General features: G+C 44.9%; 1 protein-coding gene across 2 annotated transcripts in view; it reads right to left on the bottom strand.

Annotated features, from left to right (window-relative positions):
* The window catches only part of galnt13 (polypeptide N-acetylgalactosaminyltransferase 13), a 36,125-nt gene that overhangs the window by 8,847 nt on the left and 1,043 nt on the right, over positions 1 to 26,235 (bottom strand). For both annotated transcript variants that reach the window (XM_028991231.1, XM_028991230.1), the window contains exons 2-11: positions 23,863 to 24,111; positions 17,261 to 17,429; positions 13,062 to 13,228; positions 12,430 to 12,637; positions 9,828 to 9,998; positions 6,417 to 6,534; positions 5,964 to 6,144; positions 1,700 to 1,839; positions 867 to 965; positions 153 to 287 (exon numbers count right to left, since the gene is read on the bottom strand). In XM_028991231.1, the coding sequence (XP_028847064.1) occupies positions 153 to 287; positions 867 to 965; positions 1,700 to 1,839; positions 5,964 to 6,144; positions 6,417 to 6,534; positions 9,828 to 9,998; positions 12,430 to 12,637; positions 13,062 to 13,228; positions 17,261 to 17,429; positions 23,863 to 24,004 (1,530 nt within the window). In that variant the 5' untranslated portion in view covers positions 24,005 to 24,111. The remainder of the gene's footprint in view (positions 1 to 152; positions 288 to 866; positions 966 to 1,699; positions 1,840 to 5,963; positions 6,145 to 6,416; positions 6,535 to 9,827; positions 9,999 to 12,429; positions 12,638 to 13,061; positions 13,229 to 17,260; positions 17,430 to 23,862; positions 24,112 to 26,235) is intronic.

Raw genomic sequence — 26,235 nt, forward strand, 5'->3', positions numbered from 1 at the left:
GTTTATTCACATTAGTACAGTATTCACTGTGTGCATTAGCAGTGCGTTTGAGGTTGTGGCTTCACTTAATACAGTGAGATCTGAGAGAATTAGAAGCAGCGAGGCGCTGTAACCTTGCTGCCGTGACTTTCCTTTGAACTCGGTCAGCTTACCTCTGCATCATATTCAAACATCTGGTTTCCCTTCATGTGGTGACATTTAAGCATGACCACTGGCCCGTTCAGACGAGAGACGTCCAGGCAGAGGTCGTCGGTCCTGATCTCCTTATCCGCAGTGTAGGAAAAAACCTACAGAAGAAAATGGCGGCATTTTCACAACTTCAAAAGTGCTGTTTTCAGTTTGAAGTTGTCTGAAGAACAACAACACAGACGCTGCAGTTTTTATATAACATTTTCAAATAGACCTTAAAAGATCATAGCCTCAGTTTAGGCCTAGTCTCCTGTGTCTATGTTTTGCACTTTATATACAATGTTCTAATAATAACAACATGCTTAGTTATATATTTGAGTAATTACATAATTGTGTTTTTAAGCTTTAAATCTGTTTTGATGTTAGAATGTTTATGCAGTACAAATTTTCTGTATGGATTCAAAATGCAGTGGTTTCTGTTTTGAAATGTGAGATTTTTTTTCATCAGAAAAGTTTTCATGGGCACGGTATTGATTTAATTATTGTCTCACAGCACCCTCTTGAACAAAACAACAAAATAAACATCTGCAGTTCTGTCACTATCCAAGAAGGTTTCCATTTGAGAAAATTTGGATTTTAAAGCATTCTGACAGCTACAACAATGAACTTATTGACTTTTATTGAACTTTTATTCTACTTCAAAAGACATGGTCTGAAAGGTTCCACCCTTTTCCTACCTGATTTCCGCCCATCCCATGACAGTTGAAGAATCCCACTTTCTCATTCTCTTTTCGCCCCATGTTGTCCATGCACTGGTTGGTCTCCACGTTTCTGATCTGCAAAGGACACACCATTTTAAATCTGCATCCCTGCCATCCCCAGTCCCATTTCCATACGACACGGTGAAAAGAGAACACCCCAACGTGTTACGTTGCACGTAACCGGACATTTCCTACCCGATGGAATGTGCCATTTCCGACTCGTTACCACCACTGAGTTACATTGAAAGTCCCCATAATGGGGAACCTGTTGTTTGTGAATACAAATGGCTTAACAAGGGTCCCCCACGCTTCTGCGGCTCTTTGAGGGATTCCTCCGAAATCCTCAAATTCCTATTTAATGGTACCCCAATCCAATGAGCCATCTAATATATAATTAATACACACCGAAGAGCCAGGCAGAGGCCATGTTTCATGTGGCCCAATTATTATCGTGTGATGGGTGCTTTCATAATTCAATAATATGAAACCTAATGGACTTGGTGGTGAAAAAGTGACTGCGCACAGAGAGAGAAGGCGAGGGAGACCGGGGTGTGGCGGCTGGGCAAATGAATGAAGAGAAGGCCCTGGCCAGATTTTACTGCAGTAACGCTGCAGTCTGTTAAGATCCTGGCGTTTCAGCAGAATCTGGTTTGGGTATTACAACCTCATTCAGGAAGACGCATCAACCCCCTCCAAATCATGCCGGTCCTCTGTACCCCGGCCCCCTCTCTCCAGCAAACCTGGACATACGCCTCTGCGATGTGACCACCTGAACCCGCGTGAGATCTGGCATGGAGTCTCAGTAGTACCTCTCCGAGGGAGTAGTATCTCCTGGGGATCTGGGAGTCAGGGTAGATGTTCTCCAGGTACCAGGAGAAGGGTTTGCAGTGCAGGGACTCCCGCAGAGTCTTACGGGACGAGACGTCACCATAATCCACGCGCATCACCCCTGTAGGAAAGAAAAACTTTACAAAGCATATATGCCTGCATTTTTTTTTATCTTTAATTCGTTTGCAGCACTAGTTTAGAGGTATGTAGCCCATCATTCATCTTCATTTGCATATTTGTGAGACATAAGTGACAGAACAGTTATAACTTGGGTCACGGAAACACCTTGGACACCAGCTGGTACCATGGAAGTTTTACAAGTGACATAAAATAATTTGTTCAAATAATAAACCAAGAATGTAAACACTCCTTTTAATTTGATCGTTTGCACAATGCCTGATGGGTGGTAGTGGGTGTGACACTCGTCTCTGAACCAGACCACAAAGGTCCAGACCCATCCATTGTGTCCCTGGGCAAGACACTTACCAAAAAGGGAACACATACTGTGATATAAGAGCTCCAGCTATATTCTCCAGCATAACAAGAGAATGTTCCAAAGAGTCTGAATGTCACGCATTTTTCAAATTCTAAAAAACTTCAACAGCTACACACTTCCTGTGCCACTGTGAAATTCTGGAGTATTTGGTTATGCATCCAGCCCCATTTCTGCTGCCTGGCACGGTATCTGAACGTGCAGAGCGCGTGGGAAGGGGATTAAGCCATTCGGAAACTGCCAAAGGGAGATGCGGCCCGCCTGTCTCCCCTCGCCATCAGTCTCCGTGTTTGATTACCCCAACCTGCCCATGAATGAATAACGCAGCGCTCACGCCCGTCTGCATTTTTCTCCAAAGATATTAGGGCGTCGCGCCGGGGCCACCGGAAGCTCGGGACACTGGAAAAGCTCATATTGCAGCACCGAATTGCCCAGCCCACTCCAAACGGCCGACGCCCCCAGCCGCCCTCCCCTGCTGGGTTCCACTTACTCACAGAGAGGGAGATCAGAAGGTGTATATAAACCTGCAGCCGACCTGATGAACAGCTCGAGCTGCAAAATCCCAAAGCCTGCAACTCTGTCAAGCGGGGGGAAAAGTATGTGATGGCTTCTACAACCTGCAATAGCCAACACCGGACACTAGAGGTTGCCTATCCATCGCGACTAGTCAGAAACAGTTATTTCTGGGTTATTCAGAGAGCTTTCTAGTTTGCTTTTCCTCCATGTCAGAAGTTCAATTCAATTTGGTTTGAAATACGATGCATTTAAAAAAATACATGAATGGTCAGTTCAGCCAAAGCCTATTCATGCTAATGGTCTGTAAGTGTGGTGAGATCATTACATTTCTAATTGTGAGACATATTACAGCAAATGCACTTCATGATGCATCCAGAGGCACAAAAAATATTTGACAATCAGAGGCTCTAAAACAGGATTCTAAATGTACAACTGTTAACTTTTTCACAATTATTTTAGCAATACTGCAATTCCTACTTATTTAAAGAGATGTTTCAGCTACGACCTTCTTCTCCAGCCGCCTCCATTTCTCCCCGTCCCCTGCATCTTGCTCTTCCCCACCTGCATGTCCTCTCTCACCTCTTCCCTGGTAGCTGGTAGCATCCTTCACCCAACATACTCTACATGTATCCTCTACATGCAATCTTTGCAACATCCAGCCATAACTGTTCCTCTAATGCAGTTGCGCAGTCTAATCCTGAACCTCTGCATCTTTAACTCGGCCACCTCCAGCTCTGCGTCCTGTCTTATTGTTTCAGCTACGACCGAAATGCGAAATGAAAAACCTCTGTGAAGATATGACTCGTTTGCCGTTGATTCAATGTCAGGCCCTCTCCCCTGTCCTGACTTCCAGACATGCAGCATTTGTAAGATGGAAGGGCACCAACTCGCCCACTGCTGTGCACTGGCAGAGAGAGGTGATTTTCAGCTCAAGCCTTGAAAAGGCTACAATGCAAGAAATTTCTCAAATGCCTCCTGATAAGACCATATCTGTCGCCGCGGGTGCCGGGATTCCGCTGGGAATGTCGTGACACACTGCGGATGTACACAATCGAGGCGAGTCTACGAACGAGTTTACAGAGAAACCGAAACACCTACCGGCGTACGTTCAAAATATGAAAGCGCGGGGATGAGGTACAAGGTGAACCAGAGGTTCGAAGCCGCAGAGGAATATGGAGCAGCATGCATTTACCATCGCCTGCCCCGATCATTACAAGTGCTGTGACTACAGCTCAAACTGTGGTGTGAGCCGGTCCCGGTCCGCCAAGGTGCCACTGAGGTGCCACTGAGCAAAGCACCGTCCCCACACACTGCTCCCTGGGCGCCTGTCATGGCTGCCCACTGCTCACTAGGGGAGATGGGTTAGATGCAGAGGACACATTTCACTGTGTGCACTGTGTGCTGTGTATCACAATGACAATAACTTCACATTCTTTTAATTTGTCATTTTTTTTGTTATTACTCACTTTGAATAATTGCATTCATAAACCTAGTTAGAGGACAACATCTACAAATTTTGTTAAGGCGTATATTTAACAACAAAAAGTGATTCAATATGACAGAGGGTGGGCTGTACGAATGCCAAATTGCATTAAGAGCGTAAAGGGAGAACAATAAAGTTGTTTAGGTGCTAAACGTCCCCGGACTGGTACTTATTTAGATGATAAATGGCTCGAACCATGTCCCCCACGAGATCCCTGCCAGTTCGAGCTTGGTCTCAGCTGAAATATTTTATTGTCTTTTTCAGCAACGGGGACTTCTTAGGGACACGGGCCAAATCTCCAGTCTAGGGATGACTGCTTCAACACGATCATCATTTCTCCATTGCCTCAACACGATCCAGGACATGCATCAGTCCATCTGGCTCTCAGGCCAAACTAAAATTCGTCCAGAAATATATATATTATAAACATTCCCATAAAATTGTTCATTTGTGCAATTATCTCGAAATGTTAAAACTTGTCATGATTTAATGTAATGCAGACATGAACTAAACCAAACAAAACGCAAAGCTGTCTTTTGATTTTTTTTCGTTAAGAAGTAGTGGTATTGCATGCAATAAAATAAAAACTGACTCTTGACTCTTTTCTGTGACTACGACACTAAACTAGACTACAACTGGCAATAAGATGAAATGAAATGGCAAATTTAACACTAGTCCTCCCCTTGGCAGCCATCGGCCCATTTAATCCGCAAACTGCCTGGGTTAAAGAGGCGCATGGACGGGCAGCATGGAAGTACACTACGGCCTGATGGGAAGTAGTAAAGGGACGGGCGAATCACATGACTCGGCACGTAAAACAAAGTGGCCGGCAGAGTGGGCTGTGGGGACCAAGATAGCTGCCTAGCTCATAAAAGCGCCTGCTCATCTTGAGGGAAGCTTAATACAATACTCTCCATGAATAAAACATAATGGACTGGAGCGCTCGGGGGGGTAGGGGTGGGGGTGGGGGGGTAGGGTCGCGTTTCCTGCCTATCTGGAAAACCGCGCTGTATGGAAACCTGACAGTGGGGATCTGGAGGGGGCGTGAGGCGGACTGACGGGCAACGTGAAAACACGAAACGGGGGAACGGTTCCTTCTAGTGGAGTAACGCTGCCGTGGAACCCTTTCCCGAGAAGCAAGGACGAGCGCAGATGAGCCGACTGGGCGTACTGCAGGAACCAGCCGAGGTCATGAGATCTGCATTCTCAGCCAAAAAGCCGGTTAAGCCCAAACGTAATTATTGGCTTCGGTCTCCAGCGTCGACACACTAAGAGATGTAAATCACCCGCCACATTATTTATAGCCGAATCTGCATCGTGCGTAGCCAAATTACCACGACATAGGGGCTGCACAAAATGACAGCATCACACTGCAGATGCTGTGTGTGTGTGTGTGTGTGTGTGTGTGTGTGTGTGCCTTGATGTACACACAACCAGGCTGCATGGGAGTATTCATATTTGTATTCATAATTCAGATGGCTTCTCAGAACTAAATTAATTAGGTAAATAATTCAAAAGGAGCCGGCCTGCTCCGGTAATTGGAATGGACTGTGCTCCCGCGAAACATAGGGCCGAACGAAAACGAAGGCAATTAAAGGAGATTTCGGAACTCGTGAAGTTAATTCATACATGTTCATTTCATTCTGCAAGTGAACAACGTGCACGGCCACCTCCAGGCGACTTTGCCAGATGGCCTCGCCTGCGACTGTGCCAGAGGGAGGAGAGAGAGAGAGAGAGAGAGAGAGCGTCGTACCTGGTGATATGATGTAGAAGAAATCTTTGAACTCGTCCATCCACACCTCGGCCAAGCGCCTGTTGTTCTTGTTGATGACTTGGCCCGTGCCGCCCGGGAAGCTGTACGGCGTGGCCTTGCGGAACACGTGGCCCACGTGTGAACATGTGACGATCTCCAGAGAGCCCCCGCACTGCCAAATCTGCGGAAGACACAGGTACAGAGTCAATCGTCACTTTTCACTCGGAGGTTTTTCTTGCTTTGTGCGGCAGCCAGAACAGGCCTCAGCCTGACAAAAAACCAATCATAAGTTAAAGACCCTACAACGATCGCCGCATCACTGAGCAGCACATTTAAGCCAACAGAACTGACCCCGAATGATCTTATCAAGCAGAAGACAGTTTGCATAACATCGTCGTTAACACAATTATATGTAAATGAATGGTGGTCTTTTAATCCTCATTTGACACTCACTCGGAAAGACATTTCCAGATTCTCTCCTCCCCAAATATCCATTCCTGGATCGTAGGTGCCAATTTCCTCAAAGTACGTCCGGTCAATGGAGAACAGGCCGCCAGCCATAGTGGGAGTTCTGAGGGAAAATTATTAATTCATTACTACAATAATGTAATTAGAAATACAAGACTCCACAAGGTATGCACTGTAACTGCATATTTGGCTTATGCAATGATCAACGACCAACCAAATATTGTCTAATTTTGCTTGAGAAATAAAGCAATGCTAGATATTCACAGGCATACATGTGTAAAAATGATCTTTGAAGAGGCTTAAAATTTACATGATTGGTTCTGCATGAAAAGGATCTGGTTTAAATGAACTGTATAAAGTTGAGATATTTTGGATATTGTGAAGATGACATGTTGTTGTTGAAACCACAGAATAATGAATTATTACTGGCACCCTGGCAGTTTTACCTGCACCTTCATTCCTGTTTACAGTCATGTGCAGAACAGTGAAAGTTAGTCTGGAGCCCACTGAGACTGTTTCAGTCAGGTGAGCCCTACACTTATCATAAGTCTAGAATATTCTAAAGTTATTTAATGATTACATTGTCTATTAACAGCTGAATACAAGTTTGTTTAATATTTAAAATAATATTTAACCAAGATCTTGGTCCATTTTTTTATCCAGAGCGCCTTACAATCAGTAGTTATAGGGACAGTCCCCCTGGAGACACTCGGGGTTAAGTGTCAGGAATGGTAGTAAGTAGATGGTAGTGATCTTCTGGTTAGTAGGCGAGTGCTTTACTCACCTAGCTATTGCCACCCCAATATTTTTCATTTTATTCCTAATTTATTCTTAATTTTTACATTTCAAATTTAGTGTCCCAAGTCATATGGTTTCTGTTTAATAAGTCTAAACTGAAAATTTATTTGTATCCTTTTGTTAGTAGAAGGAGCTGATCACAAGCTTTCATTTGTCCAAAATAAATGTCTCCTCAATATAATAATTTTAAATAATAATATTTTTTTAAAAATAGTCTTTATCAGGTTTGTAAAAAAAAAGAAGAAGTGGCTCCTGTATTTCCTTCACGCTTGCGACCGTGACTCATTATTACGGGTAAAGCGTGGCTAAAGCATGACTGCCATGCGTTCGCGTTAATCGACAGGCCACAGAATAAGGACAGAGGGTGCAGCCCTCCTGGCCAGGGTTACTGCATCAGCAGCCAGAACAGACTTGCTGCCTCTCATCCTTTTTCTGCTTGATGGACAGAAAATGGTAATTCTACAGCGCCGCCGTGATCAATCATGTCAAGCCTTCGCCGGCTGTCTTATTGTGAAAAAAAAAAGAAAAAAAGATTGGCGTGGGGCCTGTCCACGTTGATGCAATCTCGACGACTTCTTCATTACTTCAGACTCGTGTGACATCTTTATATCCTCCCAAAGACAAGCAAATCACAAAAGGAATGGTCCTGGTGACGATCTTATTTTTTTTTTCCTCCAATCATCACTAAATTTTAGATTTATGTTCTGCCCAGCGATTGGTTGCTTCAGATGCTGGACACGATTAAGACGTCAAGGACATCATTAAAACGGGTCACAGTCCACTGACAGCCAACAAGATTAATGGCATTGAAGTAAAACTCTACTGCATTCCTAAAAAAAATCATATTGGTCTACACGTGGTCTTCATTTCTATATTTATTTTGCTCTTTGCTTTAGAGAAAAATGAAAATCCTGCAGTGCGGCACACACAGCAGGTCTGGATGCAGATTGCAGTTTAACCTTGTTTACAGCAAAGCCATTACCAATTACCTCAGGGCCCTCTCCTCACTCCCCGGCATCACCGGGCCAGATAGGAAAGGCTTTTCACGAATGCCTGCGAGGATTCGTGACCGGGGGCGACTTTCGACTTTTTTCGCTCAGAAGAATGTACAGAAGAAATTGATGTGGGGTTTCAATAAATCGACTGGGCAAAACACATGAATAGATGTGTTCCCAGGAGCAGGGTGCTGTTTTTTTTTTCCTCAGTTTCTTCCTTCGGTCTACAATACACGGATGACAGGAGCATATGAAATATTTAGCCATGCAGCGCGCTGATCATAACGTCAGGTTGATCTTATGCAAGTTGCATCATCATGTATGCATCGTTCTCTAGGTTCCACGATCTCACCCCACTGGATGTTAACAAGATGATAAACATGATAAAACATAAAACATAATAATAAGGTAAAATAATGAAGGCAAAGAGTTTAGTTTCACTTTCTACAGACCAAAACACAGCAACTCCTGGCCTGTAGGTGGCTGTACTGATAAAATGTGCTTAATTATGAAAGATGTCCAGACATAGAGAAGCTTAAATTGCAAAGTGCTGTGAAAAGAGTGAAAGGGGGGAAAAGACAACAATGTTTAGAATAGATATGACATAAGGACACTAAAGTTTTACATTCCATGTTATAAAACACAAGAGATTTGCCTCTCAGCCAATAACAACACCATGTCAGAAATAACAATGGTATGATGAAACTACACCATTAGATATCATCATTGGCCAATTTAGTTGAGTAATTATCCGAATTACAGGTGCTGTTCCTATTGGATTGAGTAATTAGGTCGGTATGTTCCCTCGCTCCTATGTCGTGCATTACATACGCTGTCTGATCCGTTTGCTTTGTGTTTTCAGTGTACTCAGTGTGTGTCTAAAAAAACCTCATGATGTTGTGCCTCCTCCTTTACCTTCTCCTCCTTTATGCCACAACAATAGGTCTAACTCGGCCAATAAATATGCGATTTTAATATTGAGGGGTGAGAACCATATGGGCAAGTGACATTTTGGCAAGTGACATCTTTAAACACATGGAGTTCATTACGCACAGTGTACAATGTTTTAGATTTTATGCAAAATTAATTGCAAAAATTTTGGCACCAACCGCTTCAGTGTGTTCAGTGTTTTTGTTTAATAATCCTAAAATTCAAATATCTCGTTTGCCAGTAGAAAGAGCTGATTTCATTTCAAATTTATATCTTAATCTCGCCTCAAATGTCATTTACGTTCATACAGTTCTCACCCCTCAACATAATGTGAGAAATAATGGTGTTAATATAAAGTTGAAACATTATGGAATTTGTCCCTCTTAACCCAGCACTGTCCAAGTTTATCAGGCAGATGATCAGAGTAATCCATTCCTTCATGTCTCAGAAGACTCCCAGTTGTCATGGCAGCGCAAGGAACAACTTGCCACCATCACCCCAAAATGCAGAGATCTTTTTTGAGCAGCTGTGACTAAGCATCTCTCATCTCCATGCGGTCCTCCAGGACAGTCACAGCTTTAGAAGCTGCGTCCCCTGAGGAAGTGATTCAGAAACGTGCGGCTTCTGATTATCCGTTCGGCGCCACAAAGCCCCTGTGTGCAGCGCGGCGTACCTGACGGGGAGGGTCCGGTCCCCCTTACGTCGGTCCATCTCCCTCTGAGGGACCGGGTACCACCTGAAGTTCAGCTTCCAGTTGAAGCCCCCGTACGTCATGTCCGAGCCGGCCATGTACTCGAACGTCTCGTCGCTGATGACGTCGATTATGGGGCACACCACCGACTTCCTGCAAGAGTCATGGGATCGGGTGTTTTGGTCACGATGGGGCAGTTACATTATTACAAGAATATCCATATCCAATCGAAATATATACAGCAGAAATGGCAACAGTATCAACGTTGCTTAAAAGAAGATTGACATTTCCTCTGTCAGACTGGACAGCTTTGTTCTGTCATTCATGTCTATGCATTTCTTTTCATTCATTCTTTGTAATGCATGCATGAATGATTGATGTTTGTGCTTCGGCATTTATCTGTGTTTTCTTAATAATGCTTGATCTTCTGTAAACTGCTTGTGCCGAGCCTCTCCCCAAAATTAATCAATCACGGTGACAACGCAGAGTGCTGACCGCCGTGTTCCGGCCCTAGCGCAGCTCCTCTATTCATTACGGAGCCTTTTTACCCGTGGTGTTGTCGCTCCCAATTACAGCAGCCGTTTAACTCCACAACAGAAACTACAACCACAAACGGGCCCTCGGTTGAGGCCCCGCCCCGGCGCCTGAGCGGCAGCGATCGATGTGGGCCCGTCGTAAGCATCATTCCAGCAGCAGAGGTACGATCTGCGTGGATTTAACCAGTTGGTCTAAAAAGAAAAAATCACGTTGGGGCAATTGTCTGCTAATGATCACATTCTTTAATGGAAAACGAGGTTAAAAGAGTCAGTATAGATGTCATGTTCTCTTTTTTTGAGACCTTCTTAGGCCTTGATTGGTGGGTGCACAAGCCCGTTCGGAGAAAATCCGTTTTGTTTTTGAAAAAAACCCCGGAGGCGTAAGACTTTCGCAGAGCTCCAATGGACAGTTTTGATTGATTGAGATGTTTTCTGGATAATATATACACATCTTTTTTTTTAGCCCTGCTTCTATTTTTGAAATTGATTGGCAAGGGCATGGGAGAATCAAATTGCACGCTTGACGCACGCCACTGCAGAAATGGAGACGACTGGGGTTACATTAAAGTAAACCAGTATACGTGTGTGGGTTGATATAAAGCCATTCTGACACTCTGCATGAGATGCTTTGTCAGTGGTGAGGAGACAGAAGCTTTGCCATCGTACGAACTGAGAAGTCCTTGCAAGCCTTTGGGCAAAAAATGAACGAGTCCCCTGCCAAACGAAGTGTCATTTTTAAGCCTCGTTATTTTTCCGCTTTTTTGAAGTGACCATCAACAAGTGAATCATAATAGCTACAGTCTGTTCAGCTGATGATCTGTAATGATGTGTTAGATGCTATAGTGGAAAAACAAGCTGTCACATTTCACATTCCGATGCGACAAGGCCGTGGAGAAGACGAGTAGTTCTGCATGTAAAACACACACACAGACTCTGTCTCTCTCTCTCTCTCTCTCTCTCTCTCACACACACATACACATACAGCTGTCACCGTTGTTGCCGCGGTGCTCGGAATGAGTGTCCGCTAAAATTACATGTGCTTGTTTAGATCGCAAATAGTGTTCCGAACACAGATGTCTGCGACTGGCAGGCAGAACTGACAAGAGCCAATTGCCCCCACACACACAGAGAGAGAGAGAGAGAGAGAGAGAGAGAGAGGGAGAGTGCATCCATGTCCAAACATGATACACTACAAGAATTACAATGGCATACATCATCCCAAGCTGACTGTCGCGTCCTCGGCCTGTCTGCCCCGTTCGTGCTCACCACTCTCCTCACACGGCTCCAAAAATCCCATCAGCACCTGCACCTGCTAAACCCAGCACCACCAGGTGCATATAAGGACTCACCCGTGATCCCTTCCCTGCCGGATCTACTGTCCAGCTGACCTGTCCTCCACCTGTGGAATGGGAGAATCTGTCCGGTCTGTTTGATTTATTTTGTTTACCTCAAACCCACTTTTTTTAGTTTCTGTCTCTTCTGTTGTTCTGCAGATTTAACCTCTGGTTTTATTAAAAACTTGCGCCTCCATCCCCCATCATGACACTGACACCCTTAGCTGGGCGGGGACTGCGTGCCTATGTTTTCTCACAAGCATTAATAAATGAAAACATTAAGTGAATGTAAAAGTTAATTGAAAATGCAAGAGTTTGAATAGTGCATAATGCTATTTTCATATTCCAATATCAATTTTTTAAAATCGTTTTTTAATATTTATTATTAATTTTTACATTTTACCAATATTCTGCCCTAACACTGACCGTAATATAGATGACTGCCAATTTAACTAATTTAATTCATAATTGCAAATGCCAATTTAATTCATAAAACATTTCTTTACCCAAAGCGTATTAATCAGGAACGTCTTCGTTTGCTATCAATCGATTAACAACTATAATTCTAAAAAAAAATTAATGTGTTTGCATCACAGACGCATGAAGAAACAACCAAAAATCTCACTCAAAAGGGTATCACTTGCATTTGGCAGCCATAAGATGACAGACTATATACTTTTTGTGTATGATATTGATATCAGCTTCTCTCCTCACCGGTCCTCTTTGATCCTGGCCAGCAGCGGCTCCAGCCAGCCCACGGTGCACTCGCAGTGGGCATCCAGAAAGGTTATGACCTGCCCTCGCGTGGCGGCGGCCCCCCGCAGCCGTGCCCGGATCAGCCCGGAGCGCTGCTCCATCCGCAGGATCCGGACCGGCACCTCCAGGTTGCGCACATAGTCCTCCAGCTTCTTTTTCAGGAAGTCTGGATCAAAATTTTCATAATAGACAAATATAACCAGGAGATAAAAGCAATTTCTTTTAAATGTCTTTTTATTACTGAATATGGCTTGTAAAGAATTTAAGGCATTGTGGGTAAATCTAACACACTTGCCTATTAACCAGAAGACCACAAAATCTCAGGTTCAAATCCTGCTTAGCATCGTTGTATCCTTGAGCAAGACACTTAAACCTGAGTGTCTCCAGGGGGACTGTCCCTGTAACTACTGATTGTAAGTCGCGCTGGATAATGGTGTCTGGTAAAAGCTGTGAAATGTAAATGTTAGATAGAATGTGGGTTGTGCTGACAACAGAAGTGGGTTAAAGAACAGAAAAGAATACAACACTTGTATTTCCCGTCCCAGTGCCCTGTAAGCGTAGAGATTGTGAGATATGAATTTCTGATGTACCTCTCTCACTGGCATCGTCCACCAGCAGGATCTCCACAAGAAGGTGGCGAGGGGAGCGACTGATGACGCTGTGGACGGTCCGCAGCAGAGTGCTCCACGCCTCATTGTGGAAAACAATGACCACACTGGTGTTGGGCAGTTCATCAGGGTGCACCTTGGTTTTACAACTAGGAGAGAGAGCCGAAGACATTTTTCTATTGCTAATTCAAATGAAGAGACCAATCTTTCTACTGGCACATTAAATCCCAGTACTGTAATTACAACATTAACAATTATATGATAATAATAAAAATAATAGCTAATTTGTAGTTTTGTAATCGACTGACAGCCCTAAATGTACAGTAATAATATAATAATCATCATAATCACAATATTATTTGTGTGTATTTGTTTATTATGTATTTATTATTAGTATGGGTGGGTGGTAGTAGCCTAGTGGGTAACACATTCGCCTATGAACCAGGTTCAAATCCCACTTACTACCATTGACTACCTGAGCAAGACACTTAACCCTAAGTTGCTCCAAGGAGGGACTGTCCCTGTAACAGGAAGCAGGAAGACCTTTACAGTGTTGCTACACTTATGGATAAAGAAATAGAGGTACTGCAAATGCAACAGCGCCCAGTGCTCTGGTAAAATGTACATAAGAGGTACAAATAGATATATAATATATGACACAGTGTAAAATTTGTACAAACACAGTATCAACAGTTAGCTAGTGACCAGTCTGGAAAGGGCAGCCTCATAAGCAGCGCAAAGGAAAAGCAACCGGAAAAGTTTAAGGGCAACTGTGGTTTTAATGGGGACCAGAATGTGGTCACCATGTACTGTACACCAAACAGAAAGCAGGAGCGTGTCACCATGGGGCTCTTTGCATAAATCATGAGCGTCCATTAGCAGAGGAGGAGGGGTGCAGAGGGCGGACGAACTAGTCAAGGGCCGGGTGGGCACAGTGGCCCACCTGCTTCCCAAAAACTGGCCTGGCTGACTGACAGAATGGGGGTAAGAGGGCAGATTCCTGGCTCTCAGGACACATTTCTGTGCCACCAGTCAGACGCATGGTGAGGCACATTCTCTCTCTCTGTCTGCCTTTCATTCTCCGCAACCCTCCCAGCTCTCAGGGTGCTTGCACTGTGGCGCTACTCCCTTTAACAATGATATTTCAGAACCATGATCGCATCAGTAGAGATTTAGTGATGCAATTATTCCCTTTCCTGCAGCATTCCTGCTGAATGTAATCAATACAGAGACTCATCGAGTATTTGGAGCAAGAAATGCCTACTGCGTCCATGTGAGATTTATGCCTTTATGCTGTACACACCGAACAACGCGATCCTACAACGTCCCAATTTCATATGTGCTCGTAATGAATTGAAAAATAGGCTTCATGCTCTTCACAGGAAACAGATCTGCATAAAACTGACTCACAGCCATGCGTCAGAGAGGGAGAACACCATGCGGGTAAATCAGCAGGGTAAGACGGGTGCTGATGTTAATGTTTCCCCACCCCAAAAAATACAGTTCACTGGCTTTTCATTCGTTGGGCCACTTCGCATAAAAAAAAAAATGCATACACAGCCTCACCTCCTTATTCACCGTATTAGATACATCTGTCTTGCACAGGAAAAGTATGAGGAACATACACTCACGTTGGTATCAATGGTCACGTTCTGTATGGCTGCTGACGTACCACTATCGATGGAGAATACAACGTTAATGATGGTCACTGTTGGGTACCCCCAAGGAGCCATGTGGTTACAGAGAACATACTCTACCAGTCAAGATGGCAAAGTCTCGCATTCTGTGGAGGCTATGAAGATTATGATGTAGGCTATTGTAGGCATATTTAACTTAATGTTCCTGGTTTGTAAAGAAATGTCATCATTGTACGCAGCTTCGAAAAATAAAGTGTTCAACATAGGAACTCTTTCAGAATCGTTGGGAAACCACCTCAAACTTAACCAAGTTGAGAGAAGCCAAGAATGTGCAATTCTTTAATCAGAACCTTTTATTTACTACATAACATCATGTTGGGTGGTAGTAGCCTAGCGGGTAACACACTTGCCTAAGAACCAGAAGACCCAGGTTCAAATCCCACTTACTACCATTGTGTGGTTCCTGAGCATGACCCTGGGGGACGGTAACTACTGATTGTAAGGCACTCTGGATAAGGGCATGTGATAAATGCTGTAAATAAATCATGTGTTATTTCATAGTTCTGCATGAATAAAGCAGTTTAATAACCGTGTTCAAATCATGGCAGCCATTTTATAAAAACATCATCGTGTTCTGGGTGACGCACCAAAGGAAAAAAGGTTGCTAGTTGCTCTTCCTCGAGACACAGAAAACCACCAAGCACTAGTTTTCGTTTTTAATTAATTTGCGTAAGTGCTTAGTGCATAGCGCTGCATTCAGTGACCTGTCTTTAGAGGTGAGAGGTTGCGAGGCTGTTGCCTTTCAAGAATCTTTTCTGGTTTTCTGGCCTTCTAATGGCTGGGCAGCATTGAGACGCACTTTTCTGTCACTCCGGTGACAATAGAAGTGCTATTTTAAATGGTCACTGTTGGTTTAGATAACCTCTTGCTTCAGACGTACCTTTGCTAAGCAACCGAGTGCTGTGAAGCGATAATACAAAGCCCAGCGCCGAGGAAGAAAGGTCACGCGCCCGCTCCCACAGGCGGCTCGCGCTCGGCTGGAATTAAGGGTCATTAGTGCAATTCACAGCGCGTCTCTGGCCATGTTCACGATCGCTAAGCTAATGTTGCCAAACTCACTCACCGCCCGAAGCCTGCGCCTGTCTCTACAACCACTCAGTCCAATCTACTGAACGTTCACTCATAACTTACTTCATTAACGCTAGCATGTCTGTTTGCCCTCGCTCTCAGCTAATATGGCAGGGGCGCTAGGAGCAATAGCGGCCAAGTGTCTGATTAGCTTGGGTTGTGCACCAGTGTATGAAGTAGCTGAGACAAAATACAGTACAGGCCAGAAGTTAGGACACACCTTCTCATTCAATTTTCTTTATTTTCATGACCATTTACATTGGTAGATTCTCACTGAAGGCATCAAAACTATTAATGAACATGTGGATTTAATGGTAAATGGTCATGAAAATAAAGAAAATTGAATGAGAAGGTGTGTCCAAACTTTTGGCCTGTACTGTACGTCGTAAACAAGCTACGTTTTACGTGTGGATACGGCAGCTAATTTAAATTTGCAATAAAGCTAATTTAAATTTGCAATAAAGCTCCAGCTGCAAACCAATAGGAACGTAACAGCAGGTGATATTGCCATGCAAGACAGTCAGAAATACTTTTAGTAATTTTCTAATTACATTGTGGATTACATATGTGGGCATAATATTTGTCCCAGTATTTTTTTTTCAAGTTGCCTATAATATGCCAGTCACCAAGTGCAAGGTAGACGTGGAGAAATACAGAAGTCATATATTTTCGGGCTATCTTTGGGGTTTCTGCTTCACGCAAATGCAGAAAATGGATGACAGTTGAAAATGATTAATATTCATGCTGGCATTCAAAAAATAATTGGATAAATTACTGAATATTTTTAAATGACATGTTTCAAAATGGTTCTGAATACATACCTTTTTATGCACTGTAACAGAATATTGAATTACCGAATACATTTGTTTTAGACTTTTAAGTCATTCTTAAAAGTATTTAGCCCAAACCTGAAAACACCGTGGTGATCTCAGCATTTTGCAGTCCTCTACATTAAACGCTGCTCAATTGTCTCAGATAGTCCCATGCACTGAATGTTACAGCGAGTTTGTAGATAGCATAACCCCATTATGAAGAATCCTGCATCAAGACTTCCACTGGGCCCTTGACTGTGTTACTATGGATTAGAATTACCCACACACTCACTCTCCATTGCTGCTTATTCGTAATCAGGGTCGCATCTGTCAGAGCCCATCCTGGAGCCAACTTCACAGCACACACCCAATTGACTGCAAACGCACAAAAAATGGACCAGCCTATCCATCTAGTTGACCTAAGCCTTTGAGCGATAGATGGAAATCGGAGAGCCTGGAGGAAACCCAAATCAAAAATGGCAGCGCATGCAAACTCCACACACACAAAGCTGGAAGCAGGAGATGTGAGGCCATGTCATTATCTGCCACGCCATTGTGTGGCCCTGGATGAGAACCTCTGTACGTGTAATGTCAAATCACTCACCCGTCCAGCCTAACATCAGGCAGGCTCCTGTTGAGCGCAATCATGTCGCTGGCCATCAGGTTGAACTGGTTGATCTTGAAGAGGTCCTTCATCTTCTCCTGGTCCTCCTTGGGGACAATGACTGGCTTCCCCATTTCACCTGGACCTTCATGGGCTCGAGATATGACGGCTGTATCAAAGCAGAAATGAAAACAACATTTAGCATTCAAAACAATAAATGTGAACACGGGAGCAAACACCTCTTGGTTTTCACAAAATCTGAACTGGAAGAGGAGTAAAATGTACAGGATCCATGGATATTAGAGGTTTCATCTTTTTTTTCATCTGAAATTGTATTATCTCAGCGGCGGTGACACGGATATGAAGTTTAAAAAAATGAGCAGTGTTCTGGGCCATTGAACCATGTTATAGAATGTGTCAACTACAGTACAACAACGTCCTCGGTAGGAGACTTGCGGTGCAGAAAATCTGCACTCTACACAACATCTGCATCATCCCTAAACGTGCAGAAGCATCCTAAAGCCAATCGGTTTTCTTCCAGAATATAGAAATGACTTATAGGGAATTAAAGGGTGTGAGTCTACATTTGTGCTTCAATGTCAAAAAAAAAAACAAATCGATATCGAGAGGGGGAATTTTCGTGCTTTGATCACCTTTTCATAAATGTTTTATTTAACTTGTATATTGTATGTTTATAGGTAACCATCAAGAGCCTTTCCTGTGCTAGACTCTCGCAATCTGCCAAAAAGGACTTGGACATCACCATACTTTGGAAAACAGTGATATTTTTTAATGCATCTGCAAATGTATTTTGAGCAGAAGTTTTCTGACAAATTCTCCCGAGCCTTCTGACTCAGCGTTAGTACGACTTACAACGGCTGCTGAGCCCCACACCGCTCGCAGGATATTAAAATCCTACAGAAAGCGTCTGGTGGCTGCTGCTCTAGATTATACGTATAACGGGGCAAAACCGATAAATAAATAAATAAAATAACTCCCGTCAACAGCAGGTGCAGGTAAAGAGGATTGAACCGAATCCCTCCTGGGAGGGAGGGGGGGGGGGGGGGGGGGTTTGCCGTATGGGCTGGGCACTGGCCTGATCTAATGACCCTATCTGCGTTAATACACTGGCTTACACGCAGGATTACTCAACAGGGCAGCGCTGACGTGGTCAGCATTCATGCAGCTTTTATGCAGCCACATGAGGAACTGATTTTGTTGCAACATCACTATTAATCAGAAATAATCAGAAATATGAACACTTCAATATGAACACTTCATTAATACTTCATTTAATAGTTGCAAAAGGGCCGTTAAATGTTTAATGGAGATATTAGCCCCTCTTTTTCTAACACAGCAGGCCACATATGGGTAGGCAAGCATTACAGAGTCGAGGGAGAAAAATGGACGATGCCTCGTGGCGTCTTATAGGATGTGGGGGTTAGACGATGACATGTCAGGCAGTGATGAAAAACCACAGTCTTGCATGCCATCAGCTGCCACAACTGAAACTACACTAACTGTAGACCAGAAAGGTAAAAAGATACATAAACCACCATCTTTCATTCTTCTAGTCTAACTATTCTTTTGAGAATTCTGTCAATTTTTTTGGCCTTTCCAGCGCCTACATCATTCAAAGGTAAAAAAGGACGGCGATCCACAGTCCTGAAACATGTCTCTGACCGGCCTGCTCAGAGGAACAAAGCATGAGTCCGTCATTTAAGACAAGTTCCTCGTGGTACTGACAGGCAGAAGGCTGACAGACGAGTGACGCTGGTGAACCACGAGCCAGGTTGGGGCTGCAGATACTGCATCGTCCTGCCTACCCACGTGGGGTGTGCATCTCAGAAGCGCTCAGATCTTTTGAGGATGCAGCGCCCATGACGCGCTGTTGTGGTGAGCAAGTACAGCTCTGTAGAGGGTATATTTTCACCACCCTCATCTGGGGTTTTCCGTTATAAAAAAATGAAAATCATAGCATGTGATGAACTGGTACCGGAGTAAGAGAGTCTTCAAGACACTAAATCATTTCAATTAACCATCCATTCTAACAGCACAGCATTCACTTAGCTTTCATTCCATTTTTTAACCTCAAAGACCCTGGAGCTCTCATTCAACCGTTGAATAAAAAGCAAACCACCCCCCAAAAAAAGAAAAAAGGCATTTCAGTACAAATGTGGCATTAAATAATTAAACCGAAATTAACTGGGGAGATCCAGCAACAAATGGAAGGACGCTGGGAAATGGGAGCACACTCTGGGTTTCTAGCACTCCAGAAAATTGTCTCTCATCGGCTCCAAACGTAAGAGGATTAACTCGTGTAAAAAAAAAAAGTAAAAAAAAAAAAGGTTTTAAATCTGGCTGTCGCTGAAATGACGGCATGCAGGTGAGGTTCACGTTCTTCATGCGGCCCAGCGGCGATTACATCTGATCAAGTGTTCTTCACAGCATCATTACGGGATGAAGGCATCGTTCCTCAAGGACGCGCGACAAAGACTAGGACAGAACCGGTCCTCCTGCCCGTTCTGCATGAACTGCAGTACACAGAGTTTCCGGCCGAACGGAATAGGAAGAACATAGGACTTTTTTAAGGACTTGCGTCACGGAAGAATGACATCAGTTCAGCAGATATCAGGCATGAACTGGCAGTAATGATGGTGACGACTGCTTTAATGACAAGCCACGTGTAAAAATGCTTAATGGTCCAAACAAGCTGCATTCTGACCCCACATCTCACGCTTCCTGTATCAGATGTCAGGTAATGTAATGACCACACAGCCTTGTTAATAAAATTCATGGCAGAGGCCTGTGAGGGCACAAGGTATAAGACATGAATATGCAGCATGTTAACCAGCATAATAAATAAAGATAAGAATGGGGGATATGACATCAAAACAATAATCGCAATATTTTTAAGCTATATCTCGATAACTTGAAATAATAATTTTATTAATAATGATGCTGTGACCAAACAAAGATGGATGAGAGGCTGATTATAGCAGTGATTATAAGTTGATTGTAGATTTAATTCAACCATATCATCTTACATTTACATTTACAGCATTTATCCAATGTCCTTATCCAGAGCGACTCGCTAGTTACATGGACAGTCCCCCTGTCTTGCTCAGGGACACAATGGTAGTAAGTGCGGTTTGAACCTGGGTCTTCTCCTTCATTGGCGAGTGAGTTACCCACTAGGCTACTAACATCTTACCTCGACACAACCACAAAAAATGTGCATGTGGCATGAGAGTTCTCTGGATGGGCAAGGTATTGAGCTGTTTGCTTTGACAGGGTAGAGAAGCGAAAGGTAGAGAAGGTAGAATGCATGTCCTAGTAACAAGTCACACATCCCTAAAGAAAACTGTAAATTAGTAGTAGAAAATAAGTCCACCAGTTATCTTATGGCAATCAACTAATTGAATCAACAAAATTGAAGCCTATTTATGGTATTGAAGTCCTGCTGTTTTTACCCGTTCTCTCTGTCCCAACATGATGGAACACCTTGTTCCTGCCTTGCACCCAAAGACTGCTGGGATAGCAAGCCGCTTCTCTGCTGGGACCCTGACAAATGGGAATCCAGAATGGATGACTGTGTGTGTAAAAGCAGGATGCTGTCCTTAAGCATACAAGCCTGTGTTTTCTGGGAAGATGCCTTTTACTCTGGGAAGGATGAAAGGTGACCGCCACTGCAGTAACCTTTCACCATAACCATAGCGGTTAAGGAAGCAGCCCCATAATCAGAAGGTTGCCGGTTCGAATCCTGATCCACCAAGGTGCCACTCAGGTGCCACTGAGCAAAGCGCCGTCCCCACACACTGCCCCCCGGTCACCTGTCATGGCTGCCCACTGCTCACTCAGGGTGATGGTTATATGCAGAGGACAAATTTCACTGTGTGCACCGTGTGCTGTGCTGCTGTGTATCACAAGTGACAATCACTTCACTTTAAGATGGTAGTAGCCTAGCGGGCAACACAATCATCTATGAACCAGAAGACCACAAAATCACAGATTCAAACCCCACTTGCTACCATTGTGTCCCTGACCAAGTCACTTAACCCTGAGTGTCTAAAGGGGGACTGTCCCTGTAACTACTGATTGTAAGTCGCTCCGGATAAAGGCGTCTGATAAATGCTGTAACATGCCGACGATACAGGTGCTCCCCGTTCCTCACAAATACAGAAAAATACCAAACATTCAAAAGAAAACCAGAACCACTTACAGATGCAGTATGCAGAATTTAGGTGGGAATTTAGTTTTCATTTCTACACTTTCATTACTGTGTAATAGCCTGTAATTTTTTTGTCTTTGGAAGCTCAGAATAAGAACTTGGCTCTAGAGATCATCTTTCAAGATTTACGTTGCACTGTTGCAGATGGGACCACTCGAATTTATTTAATCTCTCCCTCCAAGCCACTGGAACCAGTATGAGATGGACCAGAGGATAACTCTATGGTTTCTCCAGAAAGAATCTAAGGTCAGGGGGAGGTCATCTGAACAGGTATGTCAAAGACATTAATGCAAACTGTATGTGAAAGTGAAGTGATTGTCATTGTGAAACACTGCAGCACAGCACATGGTGACACATCAAAACGTGTCCTCTGTATTTAACCATCACCCTTGGCGAGCAGTGGGCAGCCATGACAGGCGCCAGGGGAGCAGTGTGTGGGGACGATGCTTTGCTCATCATATCTAATACTTAAGAGGTACCTGCAGGTCATAATTTGAAACCCCGATTTGAGAGGGGGAGGTATTTACTCCTAGATAGTCTACGAAATATACAAAAAAAAATATCCTTTCCGTTACATAAGGAAGATCATTTCATCCCAGTTCAGTTAGCCCCTCCCCATCAGCACGCAGAATTAAGAAATTAATTCTGATACTTCAACAATACTTCAGCGACATTCATTCCGGCACAAAGGCACAACAAAGCAAAAACTGTGAATTGGTGGCGGATCTTAGCCCGGCTTAAGCCCCTGCTTTTCTTGGCAGAAGGGCTGATTAGACCTCGTCTGACAATTTAATTCCCTAATAGCTCCACTGGCATATTTAGGCCCCGTCAGGCCCGGCGCAGAGCGCAAGTGTCAGCGCGGCCAGGCCACAATTTACGATTTGCGCCGAGAGAAAAAAAATCCCTGCTTAACTAAATTTAGAGGTGATATTTCGAAGCCAATCAATGGAATTAACGTGTTCAAAATAAAATACATTTTTCGGCCTTTATTTATGTCTTCGCTGTCAGTCTTTGGCACAGCGACCTTCGAAGTAGCTTAAGCTGGCCGCACTAAAACCTATTTACCAGCCAGAGTCACCACTGGTGATTAAGATCTGTAATTAACTGTCCAGAACGGACTAATATGACATTAGAAGTGCAGAAGAAGGTATATGGGCTTATGCATGCTTATAACAGGCATGTGGTTGTTCATTTGCCGTTAATAATTGTTAATAATTGAGATGAAGGGATAAAAAACATTTGTGGGGTGTTATTTTGCTACATGGGGTGGGGTCCACTTGTTCCCCTGGGGCGCAGCATTACCGCAAGTCATAACACAGTGACGGCATTTCCGTCCTGCTGGCAGCGCTGTCCTCCAGAATAATGGCGCCCACAACCACAGGAGACAAGCACCACTGAACAGTTGACGCAAATATGCCAGCCACCAGACTCGGCAGCTACATGAGATTTTCGAACCACCACCATAGTCGTTCATTAGCATGCCACCCATCTGTTGGTTACAGTTCAAGCACATTTGTGTACATTTACATTTACATTTACAGCATTTACCAGACGCCCTTATCCAGAGCCAGTTACAATCAGTAGTTACAGGGACAGTCCCCCCCTGGAGACACTCAGGGTTAAAAGTCTTGCTCAGGGACTCAATGGTAGTAAGTGGGATTTGAACCTGGGTCTTCTGGTTCATAGGTGAGTGTGTTACCCTAGTGGTTAACACACTCGCCTTTTAAATGGGTGGTAGTAGCCTAGTGGGTAACACACTCGCCTATGAACCAGAAGACCCAGGTTCAATCCCGCTTACTACTACTGTGTCCCTGATCATGACACTTAACCCTGAGTGTCTCCAGGGGGGGGACTGTCCCTGTACCTACTGATTGTAAGTCGCTCTGGATAAGGGCGTCTTATAAATGCTGTAAGCGTAAAAGACTCTTAAAAGCTATTTTACTACTTGCACATAGACTGCACAAAATAAAAAAGAACTTCCTCTTTCCAAATCAACTATATCGAAGACGATATATAGACGATATATATATATGTGTGTGTGTGTGTGTGTGTGTGTGTGTATGTATATATATATATATATAAAAACCTATAACATTCTTTCACTTCCTCTCTGGTGATTTATTGGGCACCACTGCACTGCACAACTGACCCGGGCACAGACAAATGTCCCTCGGGCCATGGTGGCACTTGAAAGGCCATTTAAACAATGATAAGATCACAGCTCGCTGGTGTTTACTTGAGCCGCACATGCTTAGCCTGGATCTCGCTGAAGAGATCTAAGCTCCTTAGATCCGTAGCTGCAGCAGGAGCAGCGCGGGCATGCCGAGGTCGGGGTGGCGGTGAGGCGCGGGGGCGTGACGCCATGTCTGACCTCTCAGGGCGGGCAGGAGCGAGCGGTCCTTCCTGTCGTCGCACTTGTTGCACTCGCTGAAGTAGAGCAGCAGCAGCACGTCCACCAGCACCCACACCAGGGACGTGGTCAGCACCACCTTGCAGTAGACGAAGCGCCGCATGGGTGCGGCGGGCCTGCGGCGCCAGGCGGCCGGCGGCAACTCAGCGAGGGGACGGCTGGACGCGAGGAGAGGCGGAGAGGAGGCGACGCGCCGGCGGCCTCATCCCACTACAGAGAGACGAAGGGAGAGAGACGAGGCGTTAGCCAGCAAATGAGACAAAAAATGACTCTACACTACGCTCCGTTTACTCTGACATCTGGACCACCGCAGAATAATTAGCCTTCGTCTTCGATTTTCATGTCCTCACCTCTTCATAAATTTAATCCCACTCTTATAAATGCGGTTTCACGTGGGAATCCAGAAGGCTGCAAGAGTCTGACAACATTAATTGAGAAAAAAAGAGAATTTTGTGCACAAATGTTGCCTTATTTGAATGTGAATTTACTTCTTTTTTACCAAAATGTATACTGCTTCTGTCGCTGTGCAAATAGAACAGGAAATACATACAGTGCAGGCCACACCTTCTCATTCAATGTGTTTTCTTTACTTTCAGGACCATTTACGTTGGTAGATTCTCACTGAAGGCATCAAAACTATGAATGAACACATGTGGAGTTATGTACTTAACAAAAAGTGGAGACCTGGACTTCACAGTCACCGGACCTGAACCCAGTCGAGATGGTTTGGGGTGAGCTGGACCAACAAGTGCTAAACACCTCTGGGAACTCCTTCAAGACTGTTGGAAAAGCATTTCAGGAGACGACCTCTTGAAGCTCATCGAGAGAATGCCAAGAGTGTTCAAAGCAGTAATCAGAGCAAAGAAACTAGAATATAAAACATGTTTTCACTTATTTCACCTTTTTTTTGTTAAGTACATAACTCCACATGTGTTCATTCATAGTTTTGATGCCTTCAGTGAGAATCTACCAACGTAAATGAAAATAAAGAAAAACCATTGAATGAGAAGGTGTGTCGAGAATTTTGGCCTGTACTGTACATTTTAAAACTGCACAAATTCAGCTGGAGCGAAAGGGCCATCGGGTTCTTTTTGTGGCTTGTCGCTCAATGACGGCATCAAAGCAAAAAGTGGAAGAAACTACAAATTGTAAGAAGTTCTGAAATTCATGAAAAAAACGCCGTGATGCTGAGTGAATTAGAAAAGGAGCACAAAGCAGGAGCAATCCTCGCACAAACACCCGCATAATTGACATGGCGAAGTGAAAAACACACCAGCAGCCGCAGCGGCACCGGGGCCGGCGCAGGCGGCTGGCGCTCGGCGCGGCTCCTGCCAAAGGGCACTTTATTAAGACCGCTCCCCGGAGGAAATCCGCTAATCTGATTTGCTCCTCATCCACCGGCATCATCCCTCGCTCCGCCGCGCCCCCGATCCCTCCTCCCCGCCGGGCCGGCTGTCACCGCCACGGCCGCTCTGGGGGTCCCGTTAGTCCCCGCCCTGCGTTGACTAAATACCACGGTGGCCCCGGCGCGCCGTGGCCCGGCTGGGTGTGGTGAGCGGCGTTTTTTGCGGGAACTTTCGGGGAGGCGGGAGGTGACCGGCTCCCGTGCACGTCGAAAGGCGCAGCGGCCGGGCCGGAGGCCGCGGGCCCCTTTTGAAGAAGTTGGGTCATTAGTCCGGCCATCTGCACGAGTGTCTCCTGTATGACGAGCAGCTAAGTCTCCGGGCGGGGGTCCTGCACGTGACAGGCGCCGGGTTCTCCCGGTGGAGAAGGCAGTGGTGGCCTAGCGGTTAAGGAAGCGGCCCCGTAATCCCGATCCGCCAAGGTGCCACTGAGGCGCCACTGAGCTGAGCACCGTCCCCACACACTGCTCCCCGGGCGCCTGTCATGGCTGCCCACTGCCCACTCAGGGTGATGGGTTAAATGCAGAGGACAAATTTCACTGTGTGCACCGTGTGCTGTGCTGCTGCGTATCACAAGTTTCACTTACATTCACTTAAATTTAAGAGGAGAACGTCGCTCAGGAAGTGCTCGGCCTAACCACATTTCAAGACGCAAAAAACTCTGCACCTCTGTGTGGGTGCGTGTGCGAGACGGCGTCTGACACAACCTCGCCGCGGAGGAAGTGAAAAAGCGGGCCGCCGCGGACCGGGGAGACTGTGGGCCCGCCGAGTTTCCCACGTGCCGCCAGGACAAGCGGCCGGAGAGGGATTTTCCTGCGGCGTGCAACCGGGAGGCGACGGGGCCAAGGTCAGGGGTGGCCCGCCATGGCATGAAGTCCCGTGGTGCAATTCCACCGGAGGATTATTACAGGGGAGCCTCGTCCTCAGACAA

Source organism: Denticeps clupeoides, chromosome 9, assembly GCF_900700375.1.
Source record: "Denticeps clupeoides chromosome 9, fDenClu1.1, whole genome shotgun sequence".
In the NCBI taxonomy this organism is placed as follows: Eukaryota; Metazoa; Chordata; class Actinopteri; order Clupeiformes; family Denticipitidae; genus Denticeps; species Denticeps clupeoides.